Below are 15,403 nucleotides of genomic sequence, written 5' to 3'. Positions count from 1 at the left end.
CGAACTTCCCTGAGGTTCCAAGTCGCGTCATCCCGAAAGGGCTGTCCCAACGCATTCTTTGCTGCCCCAGCTTGGCCAGCCGGGGTGACTCAGTCACGCACCAGTGAGCACGACTTTGTGTTTAGGTCTCCTGTATCACGTTCCTCTGCTCCATACATTTGTGAAGGACCACTCCAGAAATTTTTGGCAGTTAATTCTCCAAGCCTTGATTTTTCCTATCTGTAAAATGGAGACATAAATATTACCTGCTATTCCCATCTCTTATTATAAATGGCTTTATAAAAAGTCCGAAGCATTTTTATTTTTGCAATGCATTTAAGCAAATCACAATGTATTTATCTCGTTCTTTTTTCACATGGTGATGTTTAGATGGGTTTTTTTCGGTATTTGCTCTGCTTTTGATCGGGAAGAACTAGATTGTTTTCCTTGCTCTTCATGGTGGCTAGAACAGTCTCCAAAACTCCTGAAGACCGTGGCATGGGTTGGAATAAAACTAAGTAACGACAATACTTGGTAAAGGGTGCACGCCATCGCAGAGTGTGGGCTGGGGGATTTGCTTCCAGGTTTACTTGCTTGCAGCAGGAACGGAAACCTGCGTTGCTCCTGCCGAATGCTCTTCAGCCACACTTGCAAAGTCGGTGTACTGAGAAAAGATTAATTTTTCAAGTTGTAGGGTGAGACCTTCTAGCAGTTCTGCTGGACGTTTACGGCATTTGGGGTGGTTTTTTTGGTGATTTTTGTTGACAGTTTACCTTCCAGGTGACTGCATTGGTCCTAGTGTTAGCACACTGAAGAGGACAGCGAGGCTGCTCTGTCGGTAAAGTGGCATTTGCACGCTCTGAACCTCGTTGGGAGTCCAAGGCCTGACTTTCATGAGCATGAAGCATCCGGGGTTCACATCAGCTTTAGTGCTGGGCACCGGCTCTAGCAATGGCTCTGGGGTTCTCCAGGAGCAAGGAACTGGGAGTCTTTGTCCCTTATGTGGAGGAAGGAAGCTCTTCTTGCTCCTGTCAGCTTCTGTTCGTGTGCAGCTCCCTTGGCTTTGTGTAATGTGGCGGTGCAAATAGGAACAAGGGAAGTTTGGGACTCTGCTCCCTCGGATCTGAAGGAAATCTTCTCAAGTGAGACTGCAACCTGGCCTCAGCCCAAGCCTCCGGTAGGGCACGTTTAAAGAGCCATAATTTTATTTGCTGTTCTCATGTGTGTCCATTTTACGCCATATCTGACAGATTTTTGAAAGGTGCTGAGCTCTTCTAATTCCCGATGAAGGCTCTGCAGGGTGGAGGTACTGATTGCCCTGGCAAATGAGGCTGTGGATAACTCGCCTCTGACACTTTCTGCCCTCCCTCCCTCTTCCTTGCCCTCGCAGAGAGCTTGTGTGTCGTCACCGTAGGATTTACTGCCTTCAGCGTGAGGACCTTTGATGTGAGCAGGCTCTAGGGAAGAGTTATGGCCGCAGAGAAAAGCTGGCTTCCCACTTACACCCTCCTGCACGCCCTCCATGGGAAAAAGTTGGGCGTAAAACTGGCAAAACAGATCCAGAAGATGTTACCGCTTTCTTTTTGATTAAGCTTGTGTGGACTCTTCAGACTGTGTTGCGAGCAGGTGTATTTGGGCAGTACCAGTGTGTCTTTTGGAGTGATGTAGGAGCAATACAGGATTTCCCTCTTAGATTGTTCCTCCCCTGGAGCCAGCGTACCCAGCCTAGGGTAAGCAAATGACTCTGGCTCTGCCTTTTTTTTTTTTTTTGCTACCTGTCCCTAAGGAAACAATAGAAATGCCATGCCTCCGGTGTGTGCCTGTTGAGGGAAAACGGGATTTTTAAATAGTGATGAACTGTGGTTTTCCCTTAGTGCAAAAAGCCAATTGTTCATTAGCGAAATATATTAATAATTCTCTTATGAACCTGGTTGGTAAGTGAATCTGCTTTAATTCCTTTGTATCAACAAGAGCTGCAGGTATGTATGTTTTCATTACATTAAAAAAAAAAATAAAAAAGGAAGAAAGCAATGCTTGCAAATTGGCCTTTGTTTCCAAGGAAACAAACTTGACATGCTTGAGCTGTGCGAGATGCAAACACTGCTAGATTCAGCAGACATGCCTCGGGATTATATGGTCTGAATATTATTTTTAAACTACCTCCAATTTAAAGGCAAGGGAGAGGACGAGAATAGAATTTGTCAGCAGGGTTTACCAATCTGCGCTTAATGAAGGCACTGTGCGGTATCTTAGAGTTGCCTAATGCGGTGGAGAGAGAATTGCGCCCTGCGCTGAAAACGGAGGTCGCTAACAATGGTCCCCGGAGAAGGGGCAGCCTGGGGCCGCACGGCGACCGCGGGGCACCGCGCCTGGCCCTTGCTTCCGTGAGATCCTTCCGCGGAAATAGAGATCTAAGCACCCGCTCTCTGTGCCAACGTATTATGGTTTATCCTGGGTCACTTTGCCAAATGGTTTTTGCTCTAAAAATATTTTAGTAGAACGCAACTCGCCAGCGCTTGGCGCAAATGGCCGCCTGGCGTTCAGAAGTCGGATGCGAATAGTGTCCCAAATAATTTGCTAAAAGGCTGTAGCTTGGTGTGGAGGACTGGGCCGGATTGATCAGGGAAGAGATGAGAGAACAACGTTATGAGTTGTTTGCGTAGTGCCTCTGACACGAATGTGGTGTGGGCTGATGAAAATCTTGGCTTTAACTTGGCTTATTGCACTGTACAGAAAGTCTCTTATTATTTTTGTGATTCCCTTGGAAGTTTGGTTCAGGAAAAAAAGCTGGGTTGTGGCATTTGTCTGTCACCCTGATTTTTTTTCTGAAATTCTGTGTTGATAAAGTGACTTGCTATTTTTATTTTTTTTTTTTTTTTAAATCTTCTTTTGAAGGATCAAAACTTCAGCGTTGCAGCAGACACCGTACATACATGGCGGCAGTATCAGCCATGCGTGCACGGGAAGGCAGCATCGCTCGGCCGAGCGCACACACAATTAACGGATTTGAACATCCAGAGGTTTTTTTTGGCCTGGGCCCAACGTGCGGAACAGGGTATACATTAAAACTTTGCTGGGATTAAATAACCTATTTTTGTCCTGGCCTGCAAAGCTTTACTTCTGCAACAGCCATGTTTGCTTTCTGGAGTAGTTCGGAGAGCTGGTAGGGATCTCTAGGAGATATGCAAAGGATATACAGGGAAATACAAGTTTTTAAGGAACAGTCAAGATCCGTGTGCAGATAATTCACAGTGTGCAGGGCTGTCCTCCTCTGGCAGCAAAAATGCCCGCTGGACTTCAGCGTTGTGTGTCTTTGCATGTTTTGTTGTTTGGAAAACTGGAAAGGATAAAAAAAAAATAATAAAATCCTCTATTAATTCTTCTTTGAAACGGTCTTACTGCGTTGAGGAGACAAGGTAACGATGGAGCGATTTCAGGGCTGACTAGTGAAAAACAAACCTCTTGTAAAATTCAGATCCTTAGAAAAACATAGCATGAAATGTCTTGTACTGTAGTCTCTTCCCCCCCCCCCTCCATCCTGCTTTTTAACTTTCTTGCAAATGGAGTTAAAATAACCTTCAAGGTGACAGAGGGTGGACTGGGGTGGGTTTAGCTTTAAGATGGATGGGAAGCACTATTTGCATTGTGAGCTAAAAGCCTCGGTTGAAGTCCGTTGGGGGGAAAAAAATAATATTAATGGCATTTCATGAAAATATTGTAATTTGTGGGAGGCCCAGAATGAAAAATCTGCTGGTTTGAGTGTCACTGGGAAAGGCTCCTTTTTGCACAAGGCTTGCCTGAGACAGGATTTTCCTTGCTTTTGTTCTAAAACGAGATGCTCGCTGCCTAAAAACGCCTGCCATCCCCGCAGCGAGAGCTTCACCTCCTTGACAGAGGATGGGAACAGGAAGGTTGGCAGGATCGGGATGAATCCTGCACCTTTTCTCTGGTTTTTTTTTTTTTTTTTTTTTTGCTAATGACACTTCCTTATGCTTACATTTCATTAAAGCTCTGAGATGGCTGAGGCTCGGCCTGTTCTGAGCATGCTCCGGGGTGGAGGCTGCACCCATGGAGCGCGATGGATTTGTGGCTGGAGGAGCGATAGATAGGCCTGGAGTCGGGAGCTGGACGGAGCCGGCGGCTCCCTGCGGACGGGATGGAGGTAGGACAAATCCGGCCGAGTCCTTCCTGTGCCCCCGGGGCCGGGGGAGCCAGGAGACCGGATGGAGTAAAAACTGTTGGAATCGATTCAAAAGCAGCAGAGTTAACCACTGACACGAGATGGCTTCAAACCGCTTCCTGCGGATCAGCGGGGAGGGGTTGTAAAATACTGACCTTTCCCGACTGGCGGACCTATATAAAGAACGGACCTGTCTCATGTCAGGGTGGTGACATAAAGTGACAGCAGGCAGGGGCTGGCAGCCAGGGCTGCGGGGACTTGCTGGGTTGTGCCTTCATATTGGAAGGCATGTGATCGCGTCTCCGTCGTGGGCTGCGCGGCTCGGTGGCTAATTATTATTAATGGGAAGCCTTGCAGGGCGCAGACCTGCTCTGCAGTTTAAATCTAGATCCGTCCGTGGTTGTGGGAGGCTGAAAGAATGTCAAACTCAAACTCCCTTTTTTTTTTTTTTTGGGCTTATTTTGCATTCCAAGGATTGCAAACAAACCTTGCCACATCAGGCCCTCCAAACTGGCAAGGAGAGGAGGGAATTGAGATATGTTTATTCCTTTGGCTGAGAGATTTTCTGTGCTTCTTGCAGGGGTTTAAGGTGTTGGCGAGTGGGTTGGGGGAAAGGAAGGGGACTCTCCGAGTTGTGCTACGTTGGGCTTTTGGATTTGGTCTGTCGTTGCCAGCTTTTTACAAGGAATGTGTAAGCACCAGCAGGTATGTGCTGCATGAGCCGATTGACTCCAGTTGTTGTACAAGCAAGCGGCGTGGTGAAGTGCCAATAAAACATTTACATTGGCTCTCGCTGTTTGTATTAGTGAGGTGTAGGGACGATCTGACTTTGTGTGGAGCTGGGGGGGGATGTCGGCCGCGAGCCTCAGCCCTCGCGGACCCTGTCTCCTACGGGAGGTGTGTTGCGGGGTGTCCACGCTGGTTTGAGCCTGGCTGTAAGGAAAGGTAAGGCAAGAGGTTTGCTCTTCTTAGGGCACTGTGAAGATGTTGGTATGACAAAGTTATTGTGTTTTATTAACAGAAATCTCTGTGGTCATGGTCTATCTTTAGCCTGCATGCAGTAAGATAGACCGGCTCTTTCTTCAGCACAACTCTGGCCGCTCTTCATAGCGAGTTCAGGGGGCGATCGGTAGAGAGCAAAACATAAATTTTTATTTTATTGCTTCGTCCCAGGTGACGGTCTCACGCAGTTGGGGTCAATCTGCATGATGAGTCACTTTATAACCTAAAGTAACTTGCCTGTTTATTGCCTGGTTCCGCATTTCTTGTGTACCCAACACTTCCTCGGCATTTTCTGAGCCTGTTTGCTATGCCAGCCCCGCACCAAGCGGGTGACCATCTTGCTCACTGGTGCTGCTTTTATGGTCCCTGCATAAAAATCTGCTGGAGCCCTGGCTTGCTGGCCATGCAGAACTTCTCTTACTCTTTAATGGATGCTGTCTTGTTTATGGTTGGATGAACGCACAAAGAAAAGCGTTTCTGTAAAATAAACGGCATTGTGATTGTACACGGAAAGGAAAAACGGTTTGATTTTTCTTTGGCTCAGATGGGGGCTGCGTTTATGGCTTTTTCTCCTCGTGCGACACTGGCGTTGAGGTGATCTCAGCCCCAAGTTTTCACGTATGGTCTGGCTCCCTTGATGAGGAAATTTGCCTTAAACAGTTTCAGATGCTGGAAAACCACTGGGGTGATAATTTCCTATTGTGCTTGTGTGAAAGGTGTAAGGTAGCCTTAAAGACCCACTGCCACCTTATGGCAGTTGCTGAAAAGCAGCCTCTTTAGAGCCAATTCTGTATACACGTCATGCTTGCTTTATTTCTCCCCTCTTCTTAACTAGTGATATTTGCATGGAGGCAGGAGCTTTGCGTTTTTAAAGAGTTCATCTGCTCCTTCTGTTCCTTGCAAAAATTTTATAATGTCAGCGGAATTGCTTGTAGAGCCATCAACCGCGATATTTCATAGGCGAGCTCATGATGTGGGGAGAGCTATAAAAGCGTCGTGAAGCACTGCTCCTCCTCCAGTGAAGAACTTGCTTATTTTCACGTGAATGCCCTAATCCTTTTAAAAAAAAAAAAAAAAAAAAAAATAGGTGTGAGGTCAAAGAACAGGGACACGTTGCGCACGTGAGGCTCGTCGGCAGGATCTACACACCGAGCGTTAGAGCAAAGTGTTGCAGCAGGAGCCAGAGGGAACGTGAGCAGCCATTTTTACAGCCGGCTTTGCTGGCAGAAGGCTACTAAGAAGCAGGATGGCTTTGCACTGCCACGGGGCCGGTCCCCACCCCATCCACCGTCCCCTAAATCAAACAATAAAATATTTGCCTGTGGAGCAAATGGTGAGTGCGGGGAAAGCGATGAGCTTGCAGTTACTGAGATGGGATATACAAAGGATGCTGAATTTAGGACCCTTCTCGAGCTGTGTTTGTACAGTAGAAGCTGTTGATAGGCGATAGCTGAATGAAGGGGAGAAATGGTGCTGTTAGATTTCCAAAATAGAAGGAGCCGTGGTTACTATAAGTTAACGCTGAAGGAGTTTATAATTGGGAACTGTTAGGAATACAGCATGTTCTAAATTACAGCTGTCTGGCCAATATGCTTCTAAATAAAGTCCTAGGATTGCCCTGTAAATGAAATACTCAACGCATATTCTTATCAAAACATAGCAACATCTCCCAGAGAGCTTGCATCTCAACATCTGTCGCAACAGCAACTTTTTTCTTTTCTTTTTTTCCTTTTCCTTGGGGGGTGTGTGTGTGTGTGATGTACTCAATGCAGCGTCCCAGGGAACATTTCATGTTTTCTCTTAACTAAAAGCAGTTTTCAACTTTGCTGGGGAAAAAGGGGGAGGGAGAGAGATGGCTTGGAAGCTTTGGGGGGGGAAAAAAACAGGTTTTGAAAGGTGGAGAAAGCTGTGATTCCAGAAGCGTTCATTAACGACTGCCTGCTCCTTCAGGGCTGTTCCCTGAGCCTGGAGGTGGATGTTTGGGCTCCCTGGCAGGATGCTGAGAACACTCAGTGTGTCCTCGGAATGGGCAATTCTGGTTAGGCAATATCGTACGTAACAGCTGAGGAGGGAAGGAGGCATTTTAACAGCTTGTGGCAGAGCTGAGGAGCGGTTCTTAGCAGCGCAGAAGCAAATCAGGATTCCAGCAGAAACGCTCATCTTGTATCGAAAGTCCCTTCAGCTTCTTGTGCTTTTGGGATTGTTTCTGAGGAGGCTGGGAAGGAGCTTCAGATTTGAGCAACTGGAGGCTCTGGAAGAAGAGGAGCCTGATGGAAATAAGGAAAAAACCCCTGTATTTTGCAGAGCTAAATATTGTTCTTCCTATAGAAAGAAAAGTCTCCCCTTGCGTCCCACTTGTGCTTCCTCTGGAAGGGAGCTGTGAAAATGCCATACGTAATGGTGTAATTAAGCAAAAGCCCTGAGGAACCCAGTGTCCTTTGTGAAGGGAGGTTGTTGTGCTGCTGCCTTCCTCCTGAAAATGTGAGCTTTCTGAAAGGGATATTTGAGCCTGGAATCAGAGAATGGAGGCCCGAGAGCCCCAGAAGAAAAATACCTTGTAGTTTGATGGTCCCTGGTAGAAGATGTCTTGAAAAGGGGGGAGCTGTGCTGTCTCGGCTTGGTGGGGAATCTGCTGGGGAGTACTTGGGTTAAATAAAGGTGAAACTTCACGGGGCATGGGCTTGTTCTTATCCTACATAGTTAGAAAAACTGCAGCCTACCTCTGCAAAATGGGGGAGATGTGGGCCTGGGGCAGGACGCACCGCTCCGACCCCCCCAGGCCCTGCTCGGGCACAGCAGTGCCTGTGCCCTGGAAGCTGCCTTCTCCTTTCAGATGGTATAAATTTAAGGTCTTATTAATCAACACACAAGCATCCCCCGCGAACGCAGCGCTGGGCAGAGACGCTGGTACGATGCCCATCGATCGCTTTGCTCAAGTTGGTGGTTGAAGCATCTGCAATACCCTCATCGGCTTTGCTTTTTATTAATTTTATTTTTTTTTTTCTTAAACAGTGTTTAGTGCTTTCAAGGATGTCCGTGAGATGTGCAAAGCGTCTCTGGTAGCTTCTGCTCTCAGTGTCTGTTTAACCTGAGCAGTAAAACTACGTCTCGTGTTGAGATGCAGTGGGGAGTGCTGCCCTTCTGCGTGCGCGGAAGGCCGCGGCTGCGGCGCGGTTCTCCCTCCTTATTTTCTCTCTGAAAGGGGATGTTGAGTGGGCTAGCTCATTGCCGCTGCCTTTGTTGACACCTTTGTTTCTATTTCTGGGGTTTTAATGAAAGCTTGGTAATTTCATGCTGTAAGGAAGGGCAACGCGTCAACTGTTTCAAAGCCATCTTTGGTTTGAACTACAGTAATCTTTTGATGCGGTGGATAATACAACTTCTGACTGTGTAGTCGGGTTTTGTTGCTTTTGTTTGGGGATTTTCGAGTTTGTCTTAAATGAGTTACCTCTACACCTCTCAGCGACTGATAGAAAGGCCAGGAAAATCTCATTTTGTTTATATTAAAACTTAAGATTTACATCAAACAACAACCCAGTGGGTGAAATAGAGATCCTTCCTTTACACTGTCACCTCAGATATTCCTTCCCTATGAATTTCAGTCATCTCGATTTAGCCTTGTGTGTTTTAACTGTTTAGTACTGAAACTTCTCCAGAGTGTGGAGAGGAAAACAACATCCTCGGAGCGGAGGCAGATCCATAGCAGGCTCCTCTGCTTTTAACTGTTGCTGCTTCGCAAATGTGCCCGGACATGGTGGTGAATTAGCTGCTTGGGATGGAGAAAATGTGGCCGGTGGATGTTTCCAAGCTACGATAAAGCAATGGCAGGACACGCTCCTGCGACACTCAGCAGAGGAGGGGACGGGGAGAGGAGAGCAGGCCATGGCTTCCTGCTCCTGCCGAAGCCCTGAAGTTGCACCCTGCCTTTGGTGCACGGCGAACGAAATCCTTGGGTTCCTCTAAACCTCCCTATGAATTTCGATGGCTTTTTTCACTATGGTGCAGGCTGCTCCCTGCCCCCCCCAGCCCACTGTAACACATTACACTCGGCTCGTCTTCATATTATTTTTTTTTTTTATATAATTTCCTCTGTGCTCTGATTTTTGGGAAAACTGTTTTTTTTTTCTTTGGCCGAGGGGAAGCGGGTGGTGCCACAGTCCATTTCTGAGTTTCCTCTCCCTTCTGGCCTCTTCCCCGGGGCTGCGGCCGCCCTCCCCCTGTGCGGTGGGAGGTTCTCGGGCGCGACACCCGGCTCCAGCCGCCTCCTGCTCCTGCCTCCCATAAATGCCCGTCTTGCGCTTGAATCCCTTCCAGCCCAGCTCTGCTTACAGATGTTCCTGCGACTTGCTCCGGCAGTTTTACTGGGAGCTGGAGCAGATATGAAGGTTGCCAAGAGTTTATGCCTAATTGTTAAGTGGAACAGAGACAAACTACTTTTATTTTGAAGCTAAAATTTCTTCTTTTATCTTGCTGTCTGGGCCAGCTGTATCCTATGGTTTGGCATAGGCTGAGCTCAGAGCTCCTACACCTCGTAGTGCACCGTCCCTTCATTAGGGTTTTCCCCCCTCATTACATTTTTCCCCTCCCCTCTTCTTAATGACTGCATTTGTGATACCCTTTTAAGGTTGGTTGTACCAGGTCAGGTTGTCTTATTAATCCCCAAAGTGAAACCCAGCTCCCCTCCAGCTCAGCAGATCGGATCTCAAATGCACTTGCAGTTGGTCACTGCACACTGAACCAGTTTAACCGTGTGCCCTCATCCCAGCACTTCGTTAAGCAGAACAAAATCATCACGGGAGCATCCCCGAGCCACACAGCATCCCTCCCTGTCCCTCCACCTCTCCTCCTCCTGCGGACAAGGGCTACTCTTGAAGGCCACCGAGACAGAACACCTCGCTCTATGGTTTAAAAGGCTTTTTTTTTTTTCAGGCGAGCGATCAGTTTTGAGGCCTGGCACCCTGTCAGAAAGTTGACAGATGATCTGCATTACCGGTGCGTCCCCGGGATGCCCGGGATAATCGCGCTCCAATGGACGCCCTGGAGCCGGCAGGTTCTCTGTGAAATGGCTGCAGCTTGGAGGGAGCAGTGAAATGGTCTCCTCTGGGCATGCTCACTCTGTAGAGGGAGCTTTTATCACATGAGCAGAAACTGAATCACTGCTCATGAGGATCTGGAATATGCAACTCTTTGAGTCTTCACCAGAAGAAGACAACAGATGTCCGCAGGTACAGCAGGGTCCACCTCCCATGCCTCGCTCCCCGCCGGCCCTGCCCGCAGGCGGGCTGGCTCCCGCTGGGGTAGGAGAAGCCTCGGAGAGGAGGAAAGCAGTTCCGGGGAATCATGGCTGGGGGTTATTTATTTATTTGTCTCTCTGTACCTTTATTTTCCTGCCCCGTGGGGCAGGCTGGGAGCAGGCTGGAGGAGGCTGGCCGGGCTCTGTCTGTGCTGGGATGGTCCTTGCCTCGCGCTGTGCCATGGGCTTGCAGGTACTGCTGCATCCGACCTCGCCGGTCTCCAGGAGAGCTCAGGCTTTGTCTCCTTGCGCCTGGGTGGTCTTTTATTTGTCTTCTGGGGTGGGGAGGCTTGTTTGGGGGTTGGGTTTGGCGTTCTTTTTTTGTGTGTTTGAGGGGTTTTTGGTGATTTTTTTTTTTTTTTAAATGTTTAAAGTGTGAAGTTTCTGGAAAATTTGATTCTCCCAGGAGCCTTCCTTGCTTGCAGCTCCTGTAAGCAAGAGGAGCAAAGCCTGGGGCGTCTGAGCCGCTCGAAGACTGAACTTCCAAAGGGGAGGAGAGGGCCTGTGGCCACATGGCGCCTTCTTGCCAGGTCTCTTTTGACAGCCTCTGCATCCAGCTTGCATCAGGCGAGCCTACAGCTCACTTCTTTGGCTGCAGGCAAGAGCAAACATTATTTTACCAGGAAGAAGCAGTCCTTTTTATTTTGGGGTGGCATCCTCCCCTCCCCTCTCCTTTTCTTTTTTTTTTTTTTTTTCCCCAATAGTAGCTTGCAATCCAAGGTAACAGCTGATTAAAATGAAACATCCGCGGTTGATTTCATGGCAGGAGGCCCCTGTCTGCAGCTTATTTTAAAAGTTGCCTAAAATTCAGACCCCTGGCCCTGCGTTGCTCTTGGGTTGTTTTTTCGGCTGTCATTTGTGTTACACGCAGACAGCCCTGTTGGCTGCCACAGACCTTGGTGGGACTTGGGGCGGACACAGAAGGTCCCAGGGCTGTGGGGGGTCTGGGCAGCTAGCCGGCGCTTGCTGGGCTCGAGGGAGACCCCTGAAGCTGCCATGCAGATCTGATACTGCATTTTCAATCGAGGATTGAGACATGAAGATGGCATTTAAAAGATTAGGGAGCTTACAGGACTGTCTGCGATACCTAATCTAAATATCTGTCGTGTCTCTGCTGGACTATAAATATGCTCATTATTCGTCATCTAGAAGATGTGTGCAGGAAAAGGCATCAGAAGAAGTCATGGGGAGAGAAATGAGATTTCTTTTTAACAGTGAAGAGCAGAGGCCTTGACGTGCTGCCTGATCGGCTCCCATCCAGGGGGAAAAATGTGCTTTGGGTTTGATGAAGGCTGAGAAAACAAGCAACCAAAAAAAATGCTGAGGTGTGCAACGTGTGCAGCTGTATGGTGGTGACCACCATGACACCGACGCGACAGCTGGCTGAAAACACCTAATGCTCTGTCCCTGCTGGCTGATGCCCGTTGAAAGCATCTGCAGAGAGACGCTGAAAAGCCTGACCTACTTTGGAGGGAAGAGAGAAACCCGGGGTCTGCACTTGGTGCTGCGTTCCAGCGAGGGTTAAGAGCCCCAGACTGGGGCCTTGGGGTCTTCAGCTTTTTCCCCTTCACGTATTTAACTGACTTTTAAGTGCCAGCATGAGCTCTTCCCCTCTTCCCAAGAACATGTTTGGACAGAACTAGGCTCTGCAGCACACGTGGGGCATATCTTCTGTGGATCCTACCTTCATCAGACAACCCCATGGCCTGGCAGCAGAGGTGTGGGTGGGCAGGATCAGGCCCCAGATCTGGGGACTCAGGCTGTGTCTGTGGCCGTCATCCCGGGGCTCCGTCTGCCGAGGCTGGAGCCCTGTTTCCCTGACCTCTCCCATGCAGTGCCATCTCCTAATGAAACAGGATCACATGCATCTCGTGCAATGGCAGGGAGCTATTTTATTCAGGTAAACAAGGAGTTCTAAGGAGCTTCACGCTCCTAGCCAGCTGGTTTGGGGGATTGATTCCTGCTGCTCCTCTTTGTTGTCCTTCTGCTGCTTTTCCCTGAAGTTTTTCCTTCTCCCCTTCCCGCTCCTGGAGCAGAGAGCGGTCGAGGAATCGCAACGGCAGGAGAGCTACCTAACTCTTGGCTTAGCTGAAAGGCTCGGGGCTCTGGAGTGTGCTCCCCGCTTGCCAGGCTCGGAGGACCATATGTTCCTGCAGTGACATGTAATGTCAGTGAGTTGGAAACCAATCTGGAATTTATAACCCTTAACGACCATTTCCAGCCAGTTATTTTTGACTCCTGTGAATTCGGAGTTTTGACACCAACCCTTCTTTGCAGAGGTAGACCCTTATGTCCCCTGGTGTTTCCCTTGGTCCTGTGGGATCCGTCCCTCCCCGTGTCTGTGCGAGCTCCTTGGTCGCTTGGGTGGAGGAGGAAATGTCTGGCGTTGCTGTACGGTGGCGTTGGTCCTGGAGGGGGGCAGAGGAGGAGGACGGGCAGCACTGCCTGCCAGGATTTACAGTCAGGCAAGCAGCCGGAGCGAAGCTTGCACACTGTACGAGCTAATTGGAAAGTGTTCTTAAAAAAGAAAAAAAATCAGAGGGAAAAAATGTAGAGCAAGCTTTTTAAAAGAATATTCTGGGATCCAACACAACAGCTTGCTTCCCCCAGAACAGGTAAATTATTTATCTTCTTCCTTCAGTCCCCATCAGGAGGGGAAGGCTGGTGGACGTGGTGGGGGTTAAGAAGATCTGAGGTGCAAGCGTCTTCCCTGCAACGCTGCCATACTGTGTCGGAGCAGCACAGTGCCTCTCGCAAAGGAAGCTTTTCACAACTTGTCCTTGTTCCAAGGATGAGGAAACCTCCAGCTCTTCTGGCATTTTCTCTCCATCATAAGTCAGAGCTGCTTTCACCTGTAAAGTATGATCGGCACGGACGGGGAGAGGACTGGAACGGAGAGGGGCTCGGAGCAACCTTGCAAGGCTTTTCATGGAGCTCTTGGTGTTAAATGAGGAACTTTTTCCCCTCCTCCTCTCCTCGTTTTCCTGTCTGCCTGCAAAAATACTCTGGTTTGCATTTAAAGGAGAAAACTGTATGTGCTGGGACTAAGCCAACTTGTTTATTCAAGGAAAATACCATCTTTCCAAGCCTTTCTCTCGCAGAGGAAGGCTTGACAGAGGATGGCAGACTGGGCTGGGTATTATATTTTTAGGTGACATCGAAGCACGGTTGTGATCTGAAGGAGCTAAAAATCATGGCTGGCATTTCGCACTGCGCTCTGTGAGACCTCTCCTTCCCTCTCCCCCCAGCCCCCAAAGGGGTTAACTTCTCCCTCCAAAAACAGGTGGATTTTGACCTAAATGAAGGAGGGAAAAGGAAGAAAAAAAAAAAAAAAAACACCAAACCCAAAACACAACAATAAGAAAACCAACAAACCCACCACCACAAACCCACAGCCTGCTGCTTCCCACGCTTTTGCAATTTCCCTCCTCGGAAGCGGATTTTTTTTATGGCGAGGGGCTGGGGGGCGGCGAAGGCGGGAGGCGAAGGCCCCGCTCCTCTCCTCCTGTCAAAAAATGGCAGGTCAGGCTGTGTCTGTAAACAATGCCGTTATGAAATGGCAGCGCCAGGCCGAGCTGAGCATGCTCGGGAGCTGCCTGTAGGGGGAGGTGAGCCGAGAAAGATGATCTAATTCCGTGCAATTCTTGGGATTGAAGGAAAAGACCAGGCTCCACTCTTAATGACAGAGCAGAAAAAAAAGGCCCCACGCCGGGGACGAAGCCTGTAGGCCATGGAGGAGAGGGTGTGAGGATCTCCCGCCTCCGGGACTCCGGGTGCTGGGCAGCCCTGTGTCGCTTTCTCACCCTCCAGGAGAGTAAAGCCTTGGTGAGGTTTTGCTGTAGTTATTAGAGGGACAGGCCTGAGGGTGCAAGTTTCATTATTAGTATTATTTTTGTTGTCTTTTTTTTTTTTTTTGTTTGGTTGGTTGGTTTGTTCGTTTGTTTTCTTCCCTTCCCTTCCTTTTCCCCCTCTCCGCTTTCCCGGCTCGCCGGCATCGCTCTCGTGCTGCTGGCCTCTGCATGGCTGGAGGTGGCCCAGGCGGAGGTGGTGTGGGCAGCCCAGCCAGGTCCTCCAGGTCCCCAGGAAAGCCCATGGGGGGCTTTTCCCCCCCTCCGCCGCCCCAAGGAGCCCTCCCGGGAATGGGCAGGGGAGAAGGGGGCTGCTCCGCCGGCCGCGGTGCTTTGGGGGTGGGAGGAAGAGGAGCGCGGAGGATGAAGAGGTGTCTGGGCCCCATTGATGGGGGCGAGCTGCCCTCCCCCTGCAACCTGCTTGGTCCGGGCTCCTCTTGGTGCTATGGTTTTGTCCTGGCTGAGCCTTTCCTGGGGGAGCGGGTGTTTCTGAAGTGGTTGGTTTGCTTTTGCTAGAGGTAGTGATGAATCTTGGTCTCCATTTTGGGGTTTTCTTCCCCCCCTCCCCTCGCAGGCGCTAGGGGAAGGCAGGCAGCAGCTGTACTCCTTGCTAACCTCGGCCCGGGGAAGGAGATGCCTTTGTCTGCTCTGGATTTACACTTGCCTGCACATACAAGTTGCCCTGGCTTTAACTCTACTGGGACACAGTGAGATGGGTACGACGCTTCCCAGCGTGGAAGCAGTGAGGAGGCGTAAATCCCTCTCCCCTTTACAGGAGGGCACGGGCTGTGCAAACCCCCCTCGCCTGAAGCCTGCACGCCATTGTGGACCGCGTTGGCTGACGAGAAGTCACTTTAAGTCCTGTTGCGTTTCATGCACGTGTCTCCTTGTTCCCAGCTGTTGCATGCAGGGACTTGCGCCTCGTTTCTACCCTTCCCCCTGTTTCGGGAGTTGATTTGTGCAGCTGGAATAGGAGAGAGGACATGGGGGTAGAGGAGGAAATGCTTCTTTTTTCTTAGGAAGAGTCTGGATGAAAGGAATTCAGGAGACAAAAGAATTGCAAAGAATTTGATTTGGGGACAAACTTCAGGCTGAGGGCAG

General features: G+C 49.4%; 1 protein-coding gene across 10 annotated transcripts in view; it reads left to right on the top strand.

The window, feature by feature from the left end:
* The window catches only part of EHMT1 (euchromatic histone lysine methyltransferase 1), a 123,525-nt gene that overhangs the window by 38,397 nt on the left and 69,725 nt on the right, over positions 1-15,403 (top strand). For 4 of the 10 annotated variants that reach the window (XM_054220343.1, XM_054220333.1, XM_054220342.1 and 1 more), the window contains exon 1: positions 10,332-10,386. The exons of 4 other annotated variants lie outside the window; for them this stretch is intronic. In XM_054220343.1, the coding sequence (XP_054076318.1) occupies positions 10,339-10,386 (48 nt within the window). In that variant the 5' untranslated portion in view covers positions 10,332-10,338. Of the gene's footprint in view, positions 1-4,841; positions 4,865-10,331; positions 10,387-14,089; positions 14,280-15,403 lie in introns of those variants that run through there. 2 more of the 10 variants (XM_054220336.1, XM_054220340.1) reach the window with 2 other exon arrangements.

This window comes from Rissa tridactyla, chromosome 14 (genome assembly GCF_028500815.1).
Source record: "Rissa tridactyla isolate bRisTri1 chromosome 14, bRisTri1.patW.cur.20221130, whole genome shotgun sequence".
NCBI lineage: Eukaryota > Metazoa > Chordata > Aves > Charadriiformes > Laridae > Rissa > Rissa tridactyla.
Note: the sequence above shows the minus strand (reverse complement) of the source record. Positions and strands in the feature narration are given on the sequence as shown.